Raw genomic sequence first — 24,242 nt, 5'->3', positions numbered from 1 at the left:
AATTCAGGGCCTAAGCTGTTTACTACTAACACTACTACTACTACTACTACTATACTGCTTTAAGTTCCCAAAGTGGTGTACATAGAGAAATACATCATAAATAAATAGGATGGATCCATGTACCCAAAGGACTCACAATCTAAAAATAAACGTTAGACACCAGCAACAGCCACCGAAGGGATGTTGTGCTTGGGTTGGATAGGACCAGTTGGATAGGGCCAGTTGCTCTGCCCCTGCTAAATAAAGAGAATCACCACTTTTAAAAGGCACCTCTTTGCTAAGTTACAGGCTTTATAGGTTATAACCAGCACCTTGTATTTTGTCCAGAAACTTATTGGGAGGCAGTGTAGCTCTTTTAGTATAGGAGTAATGTGGTCTCTCCGAGATGACCCAGAGACCAACCTGGCTGCCACATTCTATACCAACTGCAATTTCCGGACTATGTATAAAGGCAGCCCCACATAGAGTGCATTGCAGTAGTCATTTCTGGAGGTTACCATCATATGTACTACTGCTCTGAGGTCGTTTATCTCAATAAACGGATACAGCTGGCATATCAGCCAAAGCTGATAGAAAGCACCTCTGGCCACCACTTCGACCTGGGATGCCATGGAGAGGTTTGGATCCAGAAGCACGCACAGACTACATACTTGTTCCTTCTGGGGAAGTGTGACCACATGCAGAACTGGCAGATCAAAATTGTCTCCTGAGTTCCGGCCCAGCACAGTAAGTACCTCCACTTTATCTGGATTCAGTCTCAGTTCGTTATCACTCATACAGCCCAGCACTGTCTGCAGGCAGGCATTTAGAAAGGTTATGCCTTCTGTTGACATGATGATGTTGACATGGAAAATAGATTTGGGTATCATCAGCATATGGATAATACTCTGCACCAAATCTCCTCATGATCTCTCCCAGTGGTTTCATATAAATGTTTTAAAAGCATTGGAGAAAATGGTGGCGCAGTGGTAAAACTGCTGCCCTGTAACCAGAAGGTTACAAGTTCGATCCTGACCAGGGGCTCAAGGTTGACTCAGCCTTCCATCCTTCCGAGGTCGGTAAAATGAGTACCCAGAATGTTGGGGGGCAATATGCTAAATCACTGTAAACCGCTTAGAGAGCTTCCAGCTATAGAGCGGTATATAAATGTAAGTGCTAATATGGAGCCCTGGGTGACACCATGTAAAAGTTCAGATTTTGAAGAGCAACAGTCTCCAAGGGACAACATCTGGAATCTGCCAAAGAGGTAGGAGAAGAGCCAATGCAAAGCAGTGTCTCCCACCCCCAATGCCCTCAGATACTCCAGAAAGATACTATGGCCCATAGTACCAAACACCGCCAAGAAATAAAAAAGGACCTAGTTGGAGATCATCCATCAGGCTGACCAAGATAGTCTTCATCCGACAGCCTGCCTGATTTTACAGCCATTTTATACTAGTACACTAACATAAAAAAATATATGTATATATCCAACACAACCAAATCACACCTACAGCAACAGCGACAGAAACTAGTAAACAACCATCAAACTGGGCAGCCTCTCAAAATGCACCACAAAAGCCATGCCTTCCCCATTTGATGATAAAGACAGTGAGGTGAGTCTCGCAATCAGTGAGACTCACCAAAATGAGGTCTGCGGGGACAGCAAGCTTAGCTTGCTCTCCCCGCAGATGATCAGGCAGGAATCCCTGTGCAGCTGGACTGGCTGCCCACCTGGCTGCTGGCTCCGTCACAGAACCAGCGGGGGCTGCAGAGATCAGGGGCCGTGTGGCCCCTGGAAGTTCCAGGAAGCCCTGCACAAGCGCACGGAGCATCCTGGAGAGACACCCCCCCCCCCGGGCTGGGAGGCTGGTTTCAGACTCCTGGCGGGGGTCTCCTCATGTGTTGCCATGGTGAGGAGCCATGCCGCAGCAACACACGAGCAAATGGACAGGGTTAGTGGAGCGCTCACTCTGCTGACCTCATCCTAGGGGAGGGCTCCGTAAGCTAGGGTAGCCCACTTTTTGGCGATCGTGAGAATCGACTCAGTGGTGAGGCCAGGGAGACTTCCTTAGGGAGGGTGTTCCATAGCAGCGGTCCCTCAACTGAAAAGGCTTTGTCTCACCTGCAAAGTTTCAGATGTGTCCCAAACTTGAATCTGGACCCTACTGTATTGATTTGATCATCAGGGCCTAAGTCTTTCTGCTTTCTCCTGGGAGGCCTTAAAACCACAGTAGAGACACAAAATGCCTCCAGTGCATGAAAACAGGAAATGAGAGCACATTGTAAGTCCAGCACTGTGAATTCTTCTCACATCAAAATGCATTCTATTTGTTTATGACACTTATACCCTACTCCTCTTCCAAACAGGTCAAAGCACAGCTTCCATAAGGTTCCTATGTGGTTTCCAATTAAGGCAATTTAAGGCCACAGTATATAAGACACAGGGGACATGTAAACAATCCCTTTATCTTTTCTCCTGCAAACAGAAAAGTAGATGAGAGAGGGGTTGTAATCGGGATGGCAAAAATGAACTGTGGAGAAATATTGAAGTATTCCTTCTCCTCTGCTGCTGCTCCAATCAAATTCATAACCCCCTACAGTTGCATTTCAGTAAACAACAATAAAATCAGGAGACTGTTGACACATCTCCCATGTCTCATCTAGTCTGGAAGTTATAAGAACAAATGTGCTTCGCTTCAGCAGCTGATCTGCATATAGTGACTTCAGACCATTTTCTCAGCCATGTTTGCATATATGCAACTGCATTATACAAATGAAGCAGATGCCAGCTGTGCTCCCATCTACTTTTAAGTCTGTGAGAGAGCGAGAGCAAGAGTGAGAAATTTTAGGTAATACTGATGAATGTGGATAAAGGAAATTTCTGGAACTCCGTAACATTCTGCTGGTTTTTGCCATCCACCTTCACCACTCGGCTCAGTGGTTCACAAGCACAGGCTAGATAAATGCATGCATATCCTCTAGGGGAAATACAAGCAAAGACAGAGCAAATACAATCTTCTAGTGATGAATTATTCTGCTACCATCTTACCACCACAGAGAGCTCTTTGCCAATAAAGGCACAGCTAAAAGATTAACTCAGGACATGAGAATGACACCATATTTCCTAGATCTAACATAAGTTATAATATGGCACTAAATTTACTTGCCCTCTTTGGTGACCTTCTCAGCCCGTTTGCATGCAGGATAAAGTTTCGCAAAAATTAATGAGATGTCTGAATGTCAAAAGCGGGGCAGGGGAAAGAGAAAAATAAAATTTTAATGTCCTGTCAGAGACTTGTTATAGGGCCAGATGCTGCAAATAATTTAACTGTTCTTAGCACCCAACAGCAGCTTTTTGAATGTCATGACAGGAAACACAGCATCTGCCTTAGCAGTTAAACGTTAGCAGTTAATATATCTGAGGAAAGCAATTTAACAGAACATTTTTGAAAAAGTTACACTTAACCAAATAGATGTGACCCTAGTGCTGATCCAAAATGCTCCATTTTCTTCTCCAAAGTCTCAGCTGGTGAATGCAGAAGTTCAATTTTGGCAGTATCTCAGGTGTACCTTATAAATGTCTTAATCCATGGGCATTTGCCATTTCCCCCCAGAATCCCCCTCAGACTGACACTACATCATGACTTGTGATGCTACTGCTATGTGAAGAGGCACAGTGTAACCTGTAAACAAAGAAAAAGAAAAATGCTTCTGGCCACAGAAGGGCACCTACGTAATTTTGGAGCCTGGACCTAAAGGCCTTTTGCATCTGCCGCAAGATAAGCTGCAGTGCACTATTTTTTTTACACCAGATCATGCTCAGAGAAAGCTGGTTTAAGAAAAAATTATGACTAAGATACTTGCCACTGACCTGCACATATCACATTTTTCTTGGACAGTCCTGTCACTTAAATTAGCTGAATGCACTATTTGACGCAATTCACACGTGCAGCAGAAACCGGGCTGAGTCCAGCCCATTTTCTGCTGCTTGTGTGCAGCAACGGGAACCGTGTGGCTCCTGGCAGCAAGCCCGCCTAAATGCCCTCCCCCTTAAACACAATTAATGGAATGAGTACTCCATTTATCTCATTTTTTGGTTGTGTGTCCACCGCAGCTGCTTGCAGCCGCGGTAGACACACTCGGGGAGGGGGAAGAGGGGAAGGGGACCCCAGGAATTCACCACATGAGTTTTTGGGCTCCAGGGGTGGGGTGCCACATGGTGGCACTTCCCTTTGCTCAACCCCCGGAACTGCCAGACGAGCTACAACTGAGCACAGGAGTGCCCAAGCGAAGCTGCCGCTCGTCTGGGCTGGTGATCCACCTACCCAGCAATGGGCTAGCGATCATCTGCAGGGACAGCGGGTCAAACCCGCTCTCCCCACAAACCCTCATACGGCTCTTTACACTAATCGTTTGAAGAGCCTCTTTGTTTTACACCAGAACATGCTCAGGGAAAGGTGAAAATGCCCCCTTTTAATAAAGAAGAAATTATGAACAAGATATTCCCCACTGACCTGCACATACCACATTTGGCATGGACAGTCCTACCCCTTAAATTAGAGGAATCATGTCTGAAGTGGGCCCAGGCTGGGCCTGCCCCTCCCCTACCAAAAATGACATTGCTGATTAAAAATAATCTGCAATGTCAAAATATTTTCTTTACCAACAGATCCACAGCCACTGAGATCCAAAGAACCATGTAACTATTTCCATGTATCCATGGGACTTTGAGCTTGTTTCTAAAACAGCTTCTGATCGCTCATGGCACATGGCAATAGGCTTTAAAGAAGTCTTCCAAAAACTCTTTGAGGCTATTCCCACGATCAGGCAAAATTGGGCTAGGGGAGCCTAGGGCATGCTGGAGCTTCCTGGGGCCGCGTGGCTCCCGATTCTCCCAGCCCCCGCTGGCTCCATAACGGAGCCGGCAGTCGTGTGGGTGGCCGGATCGGCCGCCCTGAACAGACTGCCTGCTTGTGTTCTGGGAGCCTGCTCCCTGCTAACCCATTCCAGGCTCTTCTCACTGATCGTGAGAACAGCCTCTTTGTGATATATCATGGGGATCTGTAAGAGAAAAGGTAAACAAATCTTTCCAGGCATGTCAAAGTCCATAAGCACACCTAGAATAGCTCTATAGATTGCAGAATGAGGACAGTAGGACTAGTTCAGATGGGTTAGTAGTAAAAGAAGGATGTCTCTAGCCTTCATGAATACAAGTTGCCTTGTCCATGATTGAGAATCTACAAAGACTGGAAGATGGTGAGGCAAGGTAAGAGAGGACAAAATGAGTTGCAGCACCATAGATAGCTCTGTGGAATACATTTCTCTGACAGCAGTCAGAGGTAGACAGAACAGTTAAAAACCTTTGTTCTCAAGCTACCCCTTGTGGGCACCATCTTCCTGCCTAGAGAATGGGAGTTTTAAAGGGACAGCCCTCTGATCTGGCATGCCTCTCTTTTTGATCTTGCTCAGCCTTTAGGCAGTGCTGGCATGCAAATATCAGGGGATGCATGCATAAATCATGGAGAGGCCAGCTCTTCAGGGGGCTCAGGTTTGAAAGGTACCATTCAGTTAGACTCAGAGGATATCATTTGGGGGACTCAAATTCTGGGGTTCTTTCAGGTTCTGGCCCAGTGTCAAGGCCCAGACTGGATTCAGTGATGGTCCTGCCTCCGCAGGATCGAACTTAGAGTCACTTCTCAGGGAGGGGGTCATGACAAAAGCATGAAAATGTACCCATGCCACTTCCTTCTCCATTTCATTAATTTACTACTCTTAAACCCTTTATTTAAAAAATAATCAAAATTAGCTAAAAGTCAGAATTAGAGGAAAGACAAATTACATACAATTAAGCAAATACCCTTATGCTCAATATGTAAATGAATTATTCAATATTAAATAGCACAGTCCTTCAGGTTGTGGAATCTAGATTTGTTTGGTGCAGAATATATACAGGCATGGCCACAATATATTGGGAAGCTTTAAGTTCCCTCTAGCATTCCCCTCTTTCTACCAGACCTCATCTGCAGACATGTAATGTCATCCAGATGTTACATGACATTCTGAGCATGACTTTAAGTACCTCTTATTGAATATCATGGTTTACCATGAGACAGATCTTTTCATTTCAGTGATCTGAGTATATAATGGAAACTGTGGTGTGCACAGCATTAGAATTCTTCCCCTTGCTCCACTTTAAGCCCAAAGCTACTGAATGATCAATGCTTCACTCACAAGTGCATTGTTATGCTATGCAAGTCCTCTGTGCCCATTCTGTTCAGTCACTGAAACTAATCTCTGCATTATTGTGACTTTTATAACAGACCTATAAACTAAAGTCAGGCATTCATTACACAAAATGAAGGCTCCTTAACATACTTTTCAATGTTTTTATTGCTAATACACACACAAACATCACATATCCTTTTCCAGATTATACAGCTGTTTTGTCCCCTCCTCAGGTGCAGCACAGCCCAAGGGAGCAAAGAGAGAAGCTGCACCTGCAATTTCCCCTGCGATAACATCAGGACAACTAGTACTAGATGGTGATAACAGACAGAGCTTTGGAGTTATTAAAAAAATTCCCAGAGCTATCGATCAATTCACATTGCACTATTTAAACAACTGACAAGTCACTCCTTAAAACAGCACACCACCCTACACTGAAATGGATTGTAATTGTTTAATAGCATGGGGTTTGAGAATGGTAGCCAAGTACTGAATCTCAGGGCATTGCCATCTAACCTTTTAAATCCTTGCCCCACCCTTGCTCATCTAAAGCTTTCAGCTCTGTCTCTCTCAAAATGCTCACAATAGCTGACTTTCAAAATTAAAATACAATACACAACACAAAAAAGCTAAATAAAATATGAGAGAAAGACCAGCAGTGGCATAAAGCCATTCCCTATCTTAACTGCCAGAGAGAAGCAAGATTCAAATTCTCAGTGCCTAAAACCCTTTCTAAAACAATGGCTCTTACACTGCTGTTTGGAAGTCAGAAGAAAGGAACATGCTACCACTGCAAAGTCAACTTACCAGTCTTGCAGAGCTTTACCAAAATGTGAAAATAAGAGAAGTGGCATGGAATGGAATGCAAATATGATATATTTTAATCAGCAAAAATTGAGGTTCATCTAACAATCTGCAACAACTGTGTCGATTAATAAGATAGGTGTTCGCAGTAATTGCCAGAGAGAAGCAAGAACATATGTTTTGTTAGGCACTTGAAATATTTATATTATTAAGTTCAAATACAGTACCTTCAAGCAAACTGGACTGTGTAGAGTCATTGGACTCTGTAGATTCACCCTGTCTTCAACCAAAATCACTTTCCTGTATCAATTTTAATGGACTGCTAGAGGAAACCTAGTTTTAAGCACAGCTGAAGCTAAAGGTTTAAATAAAATATTAACTAGAAACACCTAGAAGTGTGTTCCTGAAATGCACTGGCAAGTCCAATATGGCTAAAACAGGTGTTAACTTAATTTCTGTTCATTTGTATCTGCTACCTAATCTGCTTACCTTTGACATGGCCATTTAGGGGAATCATCACAGATGGAGTGCCTTTATATATTACATTGCTAAAAAGACAGATGTCAGGATCCACATTTTCTGGGAAGCTGTGCTACCTAATCAAGAGGATTGGTGTGATGTCAGAGTTCTGGGCTAGGGGTGTGTGGAACTGGTTCTATTCAAACCCAGTCCAAATAGAACCTGGCTGGTTTAACTGTTTTGGACTCAAATTGGACCGGACCCCACAAAAGGGGTACCAGTCTCGGTTCAAGCTGAACCAGCCCTGGTTCTAGTGGAACCAGACTGGAACTGGTTCAGTGGTTCAAGGGGCATGCATGTAAAGGGGAATCCAATGAGGATTCCCCTTTATAAGCAAAGCGGGGGGAGGGAAACCCTCCCTTTAAAATACTTCTAATGGGGGCTGGTGAGAGGGCACCTTGGAGGCAGTGGCATGGCTCCTCTGAATTCCAGACCAGGTCCAGCGATCCAGTGGAGCCTGGATCCGGCCTCCACACATGTTAGGAGACCAGAAGCGGGCCGCACTGAAGTGCCAGACCCAGTCCAGAGTTCGGAGGAGCCACACCGTCTCTATGAACAGAAGTGGGAAGGTGCCCTCTCACTGCCCATTAGGAATTTTTAAAAGGCAGGGTCCCCCCGCTTACTTTTAAAAGGGAATCCTAACTGGATTCCCCTTTACAAGCAAGCTCTGCGGCTGAATCGAACCAGTTTGGCCCAGTTGGACTCTCAGACTAAAAGTGGGGCCAGTTCGACTTGAAGTGGGTCATGGTCCAGCAGTCTGGTTTGAATTAGGCTCAAATTTGAACTGAACTGCCAGAATCAGTTCTATGCATACCCCTATTCTGGACTAGACCTGAGGACGTCCAGGTTCAAATCCTTTTTCAACCAAGAAGTTCATTGGGTGATCAAAACAATAATCTTCTCCCAGTCTACCCTGCACCCCAATCAGGTGATGAGGATAAGACAGAAGGAGACATCCATTCAAAGCTCCTTGGCAGAAAGACTGGATAAAACTTAATAAATAAAATACTCAGAATGCTAAATGTATGCAGGAGATTAGAGATATTCAATGGGAAGGAAAGGCATTATGCCAGAAAACCAGCAAGATAATAGAGTTGTTCTAACGTTCTAATGCTGTTCTACCCAGCAGAGATTCCTGGGTAGAAGAGGATTAACCCAGGAATGCCTGTTCATCTGCAGCAGCAGGACCCCTCGTGACCCAGCAGCTCTGCCCCTGGGTAGCCCAGACTCACCACCCAGACTAAAAGTGAGGTAGGACATGAAGAGAGCTCATCCTCCCTTTTATTTTGGTTGTCTGCAGCACCGGCATGATTTAAACTGCTTCTGGGCTGCCGGCTGTCATTTTTATCATAGAGTCAGGTGGGAAAAGGTGCCAGGCAGAGCAGAGCTGTTGTAATACTGAAGGCTGCCTCTCTACTGCTTCTGCAATGCATTATGGTATAGCTGAAGGACCCGACTCCTGATTTCAGTATAGGAGATTGTTGTTCATGTTGGCACACAAGCAGGAAGGAGGCAAGTAGGATCCTGCCTAGGGATGTGCAGAATGTTCTGAGCTAGGAACATTCTGACTCAATGCAGACTGTTTCGAGTGTCTCAAACTTGAAACAGGAAACCCTTCAAATGAAGGGTCTGTTTTGAGCTCCGAACGGAATGATCCCATTCCAAGTTGGAATGTTCTGAGTGTTCCAAGTGCCATTTTGGTGGGCAGTTTCCCTCTTGCTTCCTGTTTTTGGCACTGGCGTCCGACTGGCTTGAAATCTTCTTGCTTCTTGGTTCGCTTGTTATCATATAAATCAATTTGTTTGGTATCATACAAATCAACAGCAGTATTGGTTTGTATGATAACAAGCCAACCAAGAAGCAAGGAGAACGCAAGCCAATTGGAAGCCAGTGCTATAAACAGGAAGCAAGGGGGAAACAGCCTGCCAAAATGGCACTTGGAACACTCAGAACACTCAAAACATTCCAAGCTCATTCCATCAGAACCAATGGCTCGCCTAGTATTCCAAGCTAAGAATGGATCACAAATCCCATTCTGTTCACATCCCTAATCCTGCCTTCCCTCCAACTCCCCACCACCACCACATTTGATCATGAGAACAAGCTCAATAAGTAGTAAGACTTTCCTGCAACTCTTTGGAAAAGGAATGGAGAAGAGGACTAAAGCAGTATTCCCCAGCTTTAGTCCTGTCCTCCATATATGTACTAAAATAGGCTGCAATCCTAAACACACTTATTAGGGAGTAAGTACCATGTGACTCAGTGGAACTTGCTTCCTTCTGAGTAAGCATGAATTGAATTGTGCTGTTAGAATTGTGCTGTTAGGCTGCTTCTGAATCAGCCCATTTTTTGAGGGAGAAAGCGTTCTCTTTTTCCCTTTGTTGCCCTGATAGTGGAATGATCTTTATTATTTATTTATTTCAAATACATGCATCCCCCTTTATCACCTCCAGAGTTTCTCAAAGCATAGCACGTGGTTCCAGCATTATTCAAGGTACCCTGCGTTTGGTCTTTCCTGATGTTGCCCTTTGGTGCCACTTCCCAGCTAAAAGCTCCTTCTGAGGACCCTGAGGCTGGTTCTTATGCTACAGTTTGCACTTGGGGGGCCCTATGTCCAAAGAGCAGCACCAGAAGGGACAGTACTAGATAATCTCAGGATGTAGTCCAGGAAAAATAGCTGATGAATAGTTTTGCATAACTATGAATATTATTCGATCATATTTCTATATTGCCTGATACGTGTATCTCTAGGCGGTATATGCTTTAAAACAACAAATATAAAACAGGAAAAAAATTAAAATGATTTCACAGAATAAAAAGTTAAAACAATTTCATAGGATAAAAACAATTAAACAATTTAAAAATAATTTCAGTTAAAAGCCTATAAAAAAGGTGTGTCTTGAGGGTCTTTCTAAAAGCAATCAGAGATGCTCTTATTATGACAGGGTGCACATTTCAAAGCCCCAGGGCAGCTACAGATTAAGCCCAGTCCTGAGTCACCACCAATGAGCCAGCGGCAACTGTAACCAGAGGTCCCTGGATGATCTTAATAGGCGGCTGGATTCATGACAAAGAAGGCACTCTCTCAAGTACCGTGGACCCAGGCCATTCAGGGCTTTATAGGTAATAACCAGCACTTTGTATTTCACTCAGAAACATACTGGCAGCTACTGCAGTTCTTTCAGAATCAGTGTTATATGGTCCCTTCTAGTTGTTCCAGAGATCAATCTGGCTGTTGCATTCTGTATCAATTGTAGTTTCTGGACTACATACAAAGGCAGCCCCACATAGATTGTATTACAGTAGTTGAGCCTGGAGGTTACCACCATATGCACTACTGTTTTAAGATCATTTGGCTCCAGAAATGGGTATAAGCTGATAAAAAGTGCTCTTGGCCACTGCCTCAACCTGAGAAACAAGAGAGAGTTTGGGATCCGGGAGCATTCCCAAGCTATGTACCTGATCTTTCATGGGGAGTGTAACTCCATCCAGGACAGGAAGATCTAAACCATCTCTTGGGTCCTGACCCCCTACAGTCAGTACCTCTGTCTTATGTGGATTCAACTTCTGTTTGTTATCCCTCATTCAACCCATTACTGACTCCAGGCAGGCATTTAGGGAAGTTATGACATTTCCTCGTGAGGTCAATATTTAGAAATAGATTTGGGTGAGAGTATTTTGATTACACCTTGCACCAAATCTCCTGATGATCTCTCTCAGTGGTTTCATGTAGATGTTAGAGAGCATTGGAGACAGTATGGAGCCTTGTGGAACTCCATACCTTAGTCCTCACTTTGCAGAACAGCAGTCTCCAAGCGACACCATCTGGAATCTGCCAGAGAGGTAGGAATGGAACCACGTAAAAAAGTGCTACCCAATCCCACCTCCCTTAGGCAACCCAGAAAGATATTATGGTTGATGGTATCAAAAGCTGCCAAAAAATCTGAAAGGATCAGCAGAGTCACACTCCCTCTGACAATAGCCAATTGGAGATCATCCATCAAGCTAACCAAGGCAGTCTCAACCCAACAGCCTGCTCGAAAGCTGGACTGAAATTGGCCAAGATACTTTGCATCAAACAAAACTGCTTGGACCTGAGTGGCCAGTCACCTTGCCCAACCATGTAACATTGGAAACGGATCTCTAATTAGATAACTCTGAGAGATCCAATGCAGGTTTCTTCAAATAAGGTTTAATAATAGCGTCCTTAGAACAAGGAGGCATCCTACCCTCCCTTAGAGAAGCATTTATAACATTTACCAGACCCTTTTGGATAATACAATTACAAGATGAAATAAGCCATGTTGTTCAAGGGTCAGGAGAACTAGTTGTAGGATGCACAGTCCAAAGCAGTTTGTCCACATCCACAAGAGTAGGGATGTGCATGAGCCGTTCTGGTGCCTCCTCCAGGAGACACCAAACTTGCTCGGGCACTGGCTGTCACGCCCTCGAGCTCCGGCAGCGAGGAGGAAGGGGAAGCTGTCAACTTTCCAGCTGATTCAGGAGTGTCTGAGGGGCAGAGCCCGGCTGTCAGCGTTCATGAAACGGCTGTGGTAGATCCAACTAATGATTTAGAGCAGGCACGGCAACCTGAGTCAGCAGAAGGCGTGGGGGACCAATGCGAAGAAGATGAAACACCAATGACTCCACAACAGCGCAGGATCACGAGACGTAAAACGCAATTAGAGGCTGTTAGGAGGAGCAAACGCCTCTTGCTAAGGGCTGACAAGCCGTGAATTCCTACCAGCTGGGAGCTCTCGGCTTGCTCCATAAATCACAGCTCCAGCCTCCTACTCATTGCTGAGAATCAACGTTCGTCAACATTCCTTGCCAACAGCGTTCAGCCAAGCCATATCCGATTTCAGCAGCTCTGCTTGCTTTGTGAACTTCCCTAGCAGCTGGCCAGACCTTGACACTGGCATTCAAAATGGCTCGGTGGGGTGGGGAGCAGTTTCCTTAAAAAGCAGGTAAGCAGCGCCTTACCTTCTTGTCCGCCACCCTGCTGCTTTTCCACCGGTGGTGACTGCTCTCTAAAAGGCCACACACAGCTGAGGCACTGTTCCTTGCAGCCTCTGTGTGGCATCAGGACGCACAGTTTTATATAACTGTTTACTCTAAGCAATACTAAATTAAACTGTTTATTTGTTTGGCTTTTTAAAGTGGAGAAAGAAAGTGCCTTTTTAGCTCATTAATTGGATTAGGGTTTTTGGGGGTTTAGCAAGTCTCTCTCTCTCTCTTTTTTAAAAGGCTAATTAGCATAACCTTCTTATATTATCTGTTAATTGTATTATTCCAAAATGACTTAAAAGAGAGATTTCCACTGCTTAATATTTGATGTTAATTGGGGTTGGCACCAAAGAATTTTCACAGCACAATCCTATGCATGTTTACAGAGAAGTAACTCAACTAAACATTGCAGCCTTAAGGTTAATGTCTGTCACATGACCCCTAAGAAAGAATCAGAACGACATTTCCACAAAGTTATTAAAATGATTGCAACTGTGTTGGGGCAATCAAGAAGGATACCATAATGCAGAGAGTACAGTAGTCTGATATCAGAGGATGATTTATGATAGAAATCATTATGAACCACAACGATTGACCCTGAACATTAATAAAAATCGAACATACTGCATGACATATGCTCACTGGGGAGGTCGTTATTTAAATATTGCAAGTCATGCTTTATGGCTTTTCTTTCCTTATTTCTATGGAGCTGGGAGATAATTCTAACTTTCAGCTACAGATCTCTGGGAAATACAATGGAAATCAAAGACTACCTCATCATTATGAAATAAATGAGCAAAGTGAAGGCGTAATACTAGCACAGTTTTCACAAACTATTGTTGGAAAGAATAAAGCACAAAGGTGAGTAGCACAATGGTGAGAACACCCTAAAGCAAGGAAAGAAAATGATTCACATATGCATGCCCATAGTAACTTCATATCTAATCATTCTAAGATTTATTATTCAGTGTCCCACAGCTGAACGTGTGAATTGTTTTCAAAGAAAAGCATTGTGTTGCAGGTGATATGAAATACAACTGTGGTGTTGTTTGCTCTGTGTTTGATCTGTTTCACGAACATCATCCCTTGAAGATCATCCCTTGATCCTGCCATCCTTGAGTGATGAACCTGTATGTGTGAATCAGCCCAGGGATAAAGCTGCAGTTGTGCACTGCAGAAAGGATGACTAGAAGACAGAGAAGTGAGTCTCACGATCAGTGATCAGCTTAGCCCACTCTCCCCACAGACGATCACTACTGCAGCCTACACGACTACCGGCTCTGTCACGGAGCCGGCGAGGTCTTCAGTGATCAGGGGCCGCATGGCCCCCAGAAGTTCCAGGATGCCCCACACAAGTGCACAGGGCATGCCGGAGAGACCCCCAAGCCTAGGAGGCTGCTTGCAGCCTCCTGGCTGGGGGTCTCCTCATGTGTTGCCACGGCATGGAGCCGTGCTGTGGCAATACACAATCAGGAAGCCCAGGTTAGCTCACTCTGCTAATCTGGGCTAAGGGGAGGGATACTTTGGTGGGCTAGCCGCCAGGGAACCACCAGGCTAGCCTGCAAGCCCGCTGGTTCTCACGATGACTGGAAAGCTGGCTAAGCTCCCTTAGCCTGCTTTCAAGTGATCGTGAGAATACCCTCAGAAACTTGCTCTGAGCTAAAAACAAAAAACAAAACATCATCACCAGGAAGGATCCTTCTTCAAATGATCATATGCCATTTCGCATTAAAAAATAACAAGCAACTGTACTTTATACAAAAAAAGGAAAGGGGAAAAGCCATCAACCTATGCTGTGTCAACAAGTATCTGATGAGGAATGGACATGGCTGCACAATCACCACAGAAGATTCAGAATTCCAGTTTTAAGCCTAACACATTCTGGTCAGCACATGCACCATAATGAGGTAGAAGGATCCTGACATAGTAGAGGGACTGTAGCACTTCAGACCACTGGTGTGGGATGCCACTTTTGAATGCTTCATTAAAAAAATTCCTCCCAGAGTAAGAGAAATGATAGCAAACATAGCACACCAGGAAGAATGGTTCTGTTCCATCTACTGCTGATTTGAACAATATCACTGAAGGCAGTGAGTAGCACCCAGACTAATGCTGCCCTCACATAAGAATGTTGCCCCCCACGTAATGTTTCCCCCCCCCCAGTCACACCTTCCTCTGCTGCTCCTGATGTCCTCCAAAAATAGATCCTAGTGGTCTAGCGTATCCTCAGAGACATACATTGGGGACAGCAGAGGGAAGGGGGAGACTCAGAAAAATCATGTACATGGGCAATGTTCTAATGGAAATGAAGCATTAATCTGCATGCAGCTCAGGGCTGGTAAAATGGGCGGTGGGGGTTTCCAGAGGAGGGTCTTTTCCATTTGTATTTCCCTCCTACGGTCTGAAGTGGTACATTCCATACGTCTTCCTCAGAACTCTATCCTTTCAACCTGCTGCAAGTGTGGGCAAGGCCTAGGTCTTTCTTGAAAAGGGAACAGCGTGACCTGTTCTTATTTTGCTCTGAGAACAGAAATGTTAGATCTTGTGTATACCAGAAAAAAATAAACATAGGATTCCATGGGAGCATATACCTTGCAATGTAATAAAGACTAAATTGAAATCTAATATTTTTTCCATGGCAGGGCATTATTATTATTGTTATTATTATTATTATTATTATTATTTCGATTTCTATACCGCCTTTCCAAAAATAGCTCAGGGCGGTTTACAAAGAGAAACAATAAATAAATAAGAGGGCTCCCTGTCCCCAAAGGGCTCACATTCTAAAACGAAACATAAGATAGACACCAGCAACAGTCACTGGAGGTACTGTGCTGGGGGTGGATAGGGCCAGTTACTCTCAACCTGCTAAATAAAGAGAATCACCACAGTAAAAGGTGCCTCTTTGCCCAGTTAGCAGGGCATTCCTATCATACTTGGAAATACATTACAAGGGCCTCCCATCACAGCTAGGATCAAACTACGAGGACCATATTTCAGAATATAATTTAAAGGATTCATATACCATTTGATTATAAATGTAAAAGAAAATTATATGATATTAGCAAATACAAAAATATTTTCCCCAGATTTTCCTCCACTGCTGTTCCACACAAATGCATCACTCAGCTGATTAAAAGCCTACAAGAATTCTGTAAATAAAGGAGATTAATCTGCCTGTGAGAAAAAGTTGAAGTGCAAGCAGATTCTGAAACTGGGTTAAGTCTCTTTTTACCTGATCAATTATTTGTTCTCCTAAATGATCTTTTTTTTAAAAAAATGGATTACCGCTGCAGAGCTAAATTCTGCTCAAGCTGCAGCAACTGGGGAATTATAACATCCCAAGTGCATTGAACTGGATAATCTTTGCCTGAATTCTTCCTGTGATATCATTGAAGTTAAAGTAAATGGGATTTACAAGATGAAAACAATACACAAGAACTTTATTAGAGAATAAGACTTACCTACAGTCAGCTGTCCTGTCAACTGTCCCATGTGATTTCTTGCATTCACTGTAACATTCCTGTCAGACTGTAAGACCAGTGGGCTATCCTGGGAAATATGTATAAGACAAGGAAATGAGAAAGGGGGGAAATACAGAGGCAGAGTCAAGCTATAACTAGGCTTCAAACTGAAATTTCTCTGTGAAATCTGAAAGAGACTTTCAGAGGCCCTTCAAGGAACAACTAACACTCAAAGAGAAGTTCACAGTTTCCAAGGAGAAACATCGAAGAACTGTCTTAGATGGTTTCTCCACATCTGTACCTTTATCTATCAACACTCAAGTATGTCGGAAAGGTCTGGTCAAAACAGTTCAGTTGTATTTAAACTCTACTATAATTATACAAAATTCAAGCTGTAGAATCTAGAGTTCTGACACCTGGGTTGCTAATTTGGGCATGGCTCCCTCTCACAACTGCACCCTGTGTCAGAGCAACAGGCCTGCAAACTTACATTATAATTTGGTGTCAGCAGCTGTGCAATTGTATTCACATGCTTACTTGAGAACCTGTAATTTGGGTTTAAATGGCAACCAGAGAGTCACTTATTCTGGCATATTCTTGACACCTTGAAGGTAATGCTGCTGTTAGAGAATTGTCATTAAGGCATCACAAGTATGCAGGAGAGAGTGGCTGCAGTTACAGATGTCTGAACACCTGTCATCTGGTTGCAAGGGGAGGGTCTCACATTCCACATAGCAGAATGTCTGCTGAATGAAAATCATCTGAAATGGCCTCCTTCAGTCTACCCAGTTGCAAGCATAAATTTACTGGAAGTAAAATATGGTTGGTTAGTCTGCTTTATTAGGATTTTAGATAAAGATCAAGATCTCTTTCCCCCCGGGCTTTTGATGATTCTCAAGCTTACAGAATTCATTTTATGCCGCTGCTGTCCTTTTTATATTATAAGTGTAAATACATTTATTGTGGTCATTTGTTAAATAATGGGTGGCATCTAGACTTCTAGTGCAGCAGCATTCTGATGATGACGACAACGACGACAACGACGACTACTACAATATTTATATACCACTTGTCAACCACAGACATCAAGAAGATGGCCCCCTGTCCCCAAAGGGCTCACAATCTAAAAAGAAACACAAGGCAGACCCTAGCAACAGCCACTGGAGGGATGCTGTGCTGGGAATGGATAGGGCCAGTTGCTCTCCCCCTGCTAAATATAAGAGAATCACCACTTTGAAAGATGCCTCTTTGTTTAGTTAGCAGGGTGACTAGCAGAAGTGACTTCCATGAATAGAAGAAGAGCTGCACTTACAGGGTCCGTGAGTGCATGGAACTCTCCTTGCCCCCACACCAATAAACATGGACATGCACAAGAATCTTTCCAGGGTGGAGGTGGCAAAGTGCTCATATAAATATACAATTTATACACCAATGGCTCCACTTTGATCTGGTAATGGATCCAGGTGAGGCAACTGCCCCCTTGGCCCCCCAGCCATGCCAAGAAAGACATGAGGCAACAGAAATTGAAGAAAAGGGCCAGAATTGTATTATCTAAACAGCCAGATGAAACAAAACAATGACAGAGGGTTCTCCCTGTCACAGTGTGGATACGAACAACTCAATCCAAGAAGAGATTTTCTCTCTCAAATTATTGAGCAATTGCACTGCTCACTCAGAGCGGGATCACAGTCCTAAGGCTGATCTCCACTCTTTGTGCTAGACCAAATGAGCTGATGTATCTATGAGAAGCATCCCCCCACAAACCCTCAGACTTTAACGTTAGTAATGCCCCCACGTTAGACAAGTTTGAGTATAGACTCCCCGAGCCATCAAGTCTCTAGGGAATGAAAGTTTAAACAGAGTTTTGAGCACATGTTCTTACATTTTATATCCCGCTCTTCCTCCAAAGAGCCCAGAGTGGTTTACTACATACTTTCTCTTCACAACAACCCTGTGAAGTAGATTAGGCTGAGAGAGAAATGACTGGCCCAGAGTCACCCAGCAAGTATCATGGCTGAATGGGGATTTGAACTCGGGTCTCCCCAGTCCTAGTCCAGCACTCTAACCACTACATCACACTAACCACTACACTAGCCCTCTTACACAATTAAAGGATGCCCCAACAGTATGTCAAGATGCACTTATGTGATGTCAGGGCAGGCATATTTTTGATCAACCCCATCCTGAGGCCAGTTATTTCTTCCATTTGGATATCTAAATAGTATAGTTACTTCTCATGATCTGGAAAGGGCCATAACATTTTTTATAGCAGCCAAAATAGAAATTGCTCAAAGAAGGAAAAACAAAGCAAAACAAATCCACCATCTACCACAGAATGGTTGTTTAGAGCTTTGGGTGTAAGATCTCAAATTAACTAACACTGTATAGACACTCCAGATGGACAATATGTTTGTTAGAAAATGGGCAAGACTTCTAATGTTTTAAAATTTGTTTTAAAATGACAAAAAGGTTAATGTGTGACCATAAACATTTAAAAAGCCTTTATGAATACCTTTTACATTTTGATTTGTCAATTTAAATGGTTGTGTCATTTTAATACAGTACAAAATAAAAATATTCCTGGAAAAAATCCTCCAGGAATCCCACAATGCACCCCATGATGACCATGGTGCATTGGGGAATTTCCCCAGGAGGCACCCAACTCTAGGCACCTGACTCTGTGTATGCTCAGGCTGCATGCAGCCCGAGCAAACACATGACTCCAGAGGGTTAAGCACAAGCTCAGGGTTAAGGTGCACTCATGCCCTTAACCCTGGCTAAAGGCTGGGGTAGAACATAAGGTGAGGCAAGGCAGCAGCACGGAGATCAACCCTGATCCCGGCACTGCACACAATCAGCCTAACCTAGGCTGGGCTGCCCTAGCCTGGGTTAGGCTACTCATGTGAATAGCCTTTCTATAGCAAGTTAGTAATTGTAGTTTCCAATATTTCAAATGATTATGTTTAACTTACTTTTGCAGAGCTAATAAATGAGAGTAGCTTTTGACTTCCTTGGCTTATTTGCAATGTGTGTGTTTATTTCTGCAAAGTTAATCAATGGTGACCATGGTAACATAAATGATTTTGATTTTCTCTTTTCCTTTGGTACTTCTATGTAGTTTGAGAGTTTCTCTATTATCATAAGTGTTCTCACTTTGCATGGCATTTGTGATCACTTTCTGGTATTATCTCTCTCTCTCAAAACATAAGTAGTAGTCTTCCCAGGCATTCTCTATAACCACTGGAACTCTAAAAATATCTTCCTCCATTTGGATAAAAAATAACCAGATCTCTCTCTCTCTCTCTCTCTCTCTCTCTCTCTCAATCTCTCTCACACACACACACATATATTATGGGCCACCATTTGGAGCAATCAAAGCATATTCACCACAATGTTATTGGGAAACAAGGGCTGGGTTATTGCATGCATTACGTATGGAACATCTTGCTGCAGAGGGTTGGCCTGTCAAAACACTCTTCCAGCCCCAAGACTGTAATTTGCTTTTGGCAAAAGGGATAGCCTGAGTGAAGCACACATTTGGTTGATAATTCAAAACAATTTTAAGCAGTGTGAGGTTTTGAATGGATATTTTCCACTCCTCTGAATTTTTTTTTAAAAGGAGAAAAAATGAACATCTTGCCAGTGACTAGTATTTCCATTTTGTCCCTCTGTTATGCTACAGAACAGGAAATGGCATGGACCAGCAGTACAATCCTAAGCACATTCACTCAGAAATAAGTTCCACATGTTTGGTAGGGTTTACTACTTCTAGAGGGGCATGCAGAGGATTATAATCTCTAAAGGAGAACTAATGCATTTAAGACTGCAATCCTTCAATCCCAGGCATACTTTCTTAGGTATTCTCTCCCAGGTATACTGTCTTAGAAGTAAGCCTCAGTCAATGTCTATTTCTTCAAGGTAGGAGCAGTAAATTAAGCCTATTGTTGAATAATGGCTCAATGTTACATTCGTAGGCTGCCTGAGCCTCCAATATGGGACCTTCCACAGCAAAATGCTTGCAGGTTGTTTGCCTCTGTTCAATTTAATCTGAATATAGATAAGACTGAACTGGTTTATAGGAGGTCAAATATGTTATATGCCCCCCCCCCCCCCGGCTGCACTTGACTACTTTAATGGTTTATCAAGCAGCTTGCCCTCCTGTAGTTTGGCAAATGAAAGGTGCTTCTTGGCGTGTCCATCCTTCCAGATGCATAGACATGACTGTTCAGGAGACATCATGTCCAAAGCAATCATTTGGGCTGAGACTATAAACATTGCTAAGGGACATGAGGGCAGCAAAAGCAGCTGCTAGGGATAGTTTTTTTCCTAAGTACTGATTAGATGCTTCATGTCCCTTATGGTCTTTTGGAAATCATTAGCCCCAATGACTGTAAAAAGAGGTTGTGGTAATAGATGACTTAATGGCTGAGGTATCAAAATATATCCTAAAAAGAACCCTTTATTTTCTGCTTTGGTGCTTTTGGAAAAGAGTAGGTCGAGGAAAAACACTGCTTGTGACTAAATATGTTTACCCAAGTTGATATTATAGATTCTAGATATTTTATTGGACTATCTAAAGAAATATAAATGCCTCTCTCTTTCCTTTAAGTTTTAGGAACAATGAAGTAAGATGGTCAGGAAGTGGCATTTGTAGCAATACTGTGATTAGCAGGTGCGTACAGCCGTCCTGCTATGCTTTTTCATTGGTTGCAATCCCACCACAAAAAGCTACAAGCAAATATTTGCTATAAATTGTTCTTAAGTATTTTTGTATTTTAAAGTATTTTAAATTGTTCTTAAGTATTTTTAATTGTATTTAGATGGCTCTGAACTGTTTTGAATCTGTTTTAAGCAGTTTGATTTAACTGGTATTTGTTTTTGTTTTTTACTTGTTGTGCCCTGCCCAGAGCCTTTGGATGGGGTGGTATTAAAATGTAATAGATAGATAGATACAGTAGATAGATAGATAGAATACACATTGGGGCTAAATTTCCTCCGGGATAAAATCAAAGCTTGCTCTGGCAAAATACCAGAAGAATCTGGGTGAGGAAGCAAGAAATGATCAAATAAGATGTGCAGAATTTATCAGGGAGCTTGGGCAGGACCTGCACATCCTGTTTTGGGTGCTGCATCTCTAGATCCCTCTCTTGTTCACCCAATTTACTACCACACAAAAGTTTTATGTCATTGTGGCACATCCCTTTTGGAGTTGGTAGCTATTGCTGACCCATGCTATTATGCTGCCAGGACATCCTAGGGCAGAAATCCATTTGGCTTCACTGTATCACACCTGCAGATGCCACTCATCACAATACTGTTCTGCCATGGTTATCTTTGCATCGCCTCCTAAATATATACTTGGTGCCACAACTGATGATGCCACATCATGAAATGTGATGGCATTTCCTGCTCTTCAGCTGAGTTTCAGTTTCAAACCCTTCACTATGATATCAAAAACTTTCAGATACAAGGAATGCAACCAACACAAATTTAAAGTCATTTATATGCTTTATTCTTCTTGCAGAAATTGAGCCATGCTTATACTGGGTGAACCGAGAGTAAGCATTCCTATCATTTTCAGTTTCTTTCATTTGGTTCATATGAATGCCCTTTCCATTGAACTATAAGGCTAATGGATTGCCTTTGATTTCAAATTGACTTTGTTGAAGTTAACAAGTTGCTTCTAACTGCAGGCTATTTGGAAGTACATTGAAATAAAGAGTATTCAAATTAGTTATGTTTTACCTAGTGAAAAAGAAATAGATTGTTCTTCTGGCTAAAATGTTAGGTACTTTATTCACAATGCATCAGTTAGCCATATTCAAAGGTAGCCATACTTAAGAACTTTGCTCTCAATGGATTCATTATTTATTATTTATTTATTACATTTATAAACTGCCCTAGCCAAAGGCTCTAGGTGGTATAAAAGTTTAAAAAGAAACAGAACACACACCATTTAAAACACAGTGCTCAAAACAAATATAAAAACAATTTAAAAACCATTCAAAACCATTTAAAACCTATTTGTTTGTTTGTGTGATTGATTGACCTGTTTTTATACCACCCAAAACTTATGTCTCTGGGCATTTTACAACAAAAAACAGAAAAGTTAAAAGAAATAAATGTCAACAAAAATTAAAACATTGTTTAAAATAAATGACAATAAAAAGTTAAAACAGTACAATTTTAAATTTCAAAACAATATTTTAAAACAATGTTAAAACTATTAAAACAGTATTTAATTAAAATCCTGGGCGAGCAGATGTGTCTTTAAAGCTTTTTTAAAATTGTCAGAGATGGGCAGGCTCTTATTTCATCAGGGAGCGTGTTCCAAAGCTTTGGGGCAGTAGCAGAGAAGGCCTGTTCCCGAGTAGCCACCAGATGAGCCGGTGGCAACTGAAAATGGACCTCTCCTGATGATCTCAGTGGGTAGTTGGGTTCATGACAAAGAAAACATTCTCTTAATTACCCAGGGCCCAAGCCATTTAGGACTTTATAGTTTATAACCAGCACCTTGTATTTTGCCCAGAAACTTATCGGCAGCCAGTGCAGCTCTTTCAATACAGGTGTAATATGCTCTCTCTGAGATGACCCAGAGACCAACCTGGCTGCCAGATTCTGGACCAACTGTAGTTTCCGGACTACATACAAAGGCAGCCCCACATAGAGCGCATTACAGTAATCCAGTCTGGAGGTTACCGGCAGATGTACCACTCTTTTGAGGTTGTCTGTCTCAAGAAATGGGCGCAGCTGGCGTATCAGCCGAAGCTGATAGAAGGCACCTCTGGCCACTGCCTCAACCTAGGAACCAGGGAGAGGCTTGGATCCAGAAACACCCCTAGACTACGTACCTGTTCCTTCCGGAAAAGTGTGACCCCATGCAGAACAGGCAGATCAAACTAATATCCTGAGTTTCAACCCCGCACAACGAGTACTTCTGTCTTATCTGGATTCAGTCTCAGTTTGTTATCCCTCATGCAGCCTATCACCGCTTCCAGGCAGGCATTTAGGGAGTTTATGCCTTCTCCTGGTGATGTTGACATGGAGAAGTAGATTTGGGAGTCATCAGCATACTGATAGCACCCTGCACCAAATCTCCCAGCAGTTTCATGTAGATGTTAAACAACACTGGAGACAATATGAAGCCCTGAGGGACACCATACAAAAGTTCAGATTTTGAAGAACAGCAGTTTCCAAGGGACACCATATGGAACCTGCCTGAAAGGTAGGAGCAGAACCACAGCAAAGTAGTGCCCCCCACTCCCAATCCCCTCCAATGCTCCAGAAGGACACTATGGTCAATAGTATCGAAAGCCGCCGAGAGGTTCAAAAGGACCAACAGAGTCACACCTCCTCTATTAATTTCCAATTGGAGATCATCCATCAGGCTGACCAAGGCAGTCTCCACCTCATAGCCTGCCCAAAAGCCAGTCTGAAATGGGTCTATATAACTGGTTTCCTCCAAGACTGTCTGGAGCTGGGAGGCCACCACCCTCTCAATTACCTTGCACAGCCATGGAAGGTTGGAGACAGGCTTGTAGTTATTCAACTCTGAGGGATCCAATTAAAATACTTTTAAAAACTATTTAAAAACCTTGGAAGGCCAGGCCAAGCAAGTAAGTTTTTAGGGCTCTCTTAAAGGCCGTCAGTGAGTGACAGTGAGTCTAAAAAGTGGATATCTGCCAGTAGTTCATTCCATAGGCCAGAAGCAGCTACAAAAAAGGCCCACTTCTGGGTCACCACTTGGTGTACTGGTGGTAACTAGAGACTGACCTCTCTTTAGTCTGTGCTGGATTATATCTCTGTTCTTTAGGAAGTTTCAGTTTCATCTTTAGCAAAATAGAAATTAATTATTTCTATTTAATAATTAATTAAATCATTTTGGATGCTATGCAGAGTTTTTATTAACTTTTTTATTTTCCCTAGGAGCTTGCTATTCATTTGGCGACATGCATTTAAAATTAGCTGAGTATGTATATATGTATATATGTCTGTATTAAAATATTTAATATACTGCTCAATCCACAGACTCAGGACAGTGTACAAAGAAAGAATAGCATCAGAGATTTTATTTTAAAAAAAAAAAGATTGTAAAGGGAAAACACCTGGCAGAAAAGAAATGTCTTCAATAAGTTCTTAAAGGCTGAAAGGGAGAAGGCAGACCGAATCAGTGGGGGAGAGAATTCCAAAGTGAAGGGGCGGCAACAGATAAGGCTGTTCCATGGGCCCTAGTATTACGAA

At 42.8% G+C, this 24,242-nt stretch overlaps 1 protein-coding gene across 15 annotated transcripts in view; it reads right to left on the bottom strand.

Annotated features, from left to right (window-relative positions):
• Positions 1-24,242, bottom strand: part of SGCZ (sarcoglycan zeta) — an 889,976-nt gene that overhangs the window by 144,129 nt on the left and 721,605 nt on the right. For all 15 annotated transcript variants that reach the window (XM_053253767.1, XM_053253769.1, XM_053253774.1 and 12 more), the window contains one exon: positions 16,002-16,089. In XM_053253767.1, coding sequence (XP_053109742.1) covers positions 16,002-16,089 — 88 coding nt within the window. The remainder of the gene's footprint in view (positions 1-16,001; positions 16,090-24,242) is intronic.

This window comes from Hemicordylus capensis, chromosome 5 (assembly GCF_027244095.1).
Source record: "Hemicordylus capensis ecotype Gifberg chromosome 5, rHemCap1.1.pri, whole genome shotgun sequence".
Taxonomy (NCBI): domain Eukaryota; kingdom Metazoa; phylum Chordata; class Lepidosauria; order Squamata; family Cordylidae; genus Hemicordylus; species Hemicordylus capensis.
This window is presented reverse-complemented; position numbering and strand designations above follow the sequence as displayed.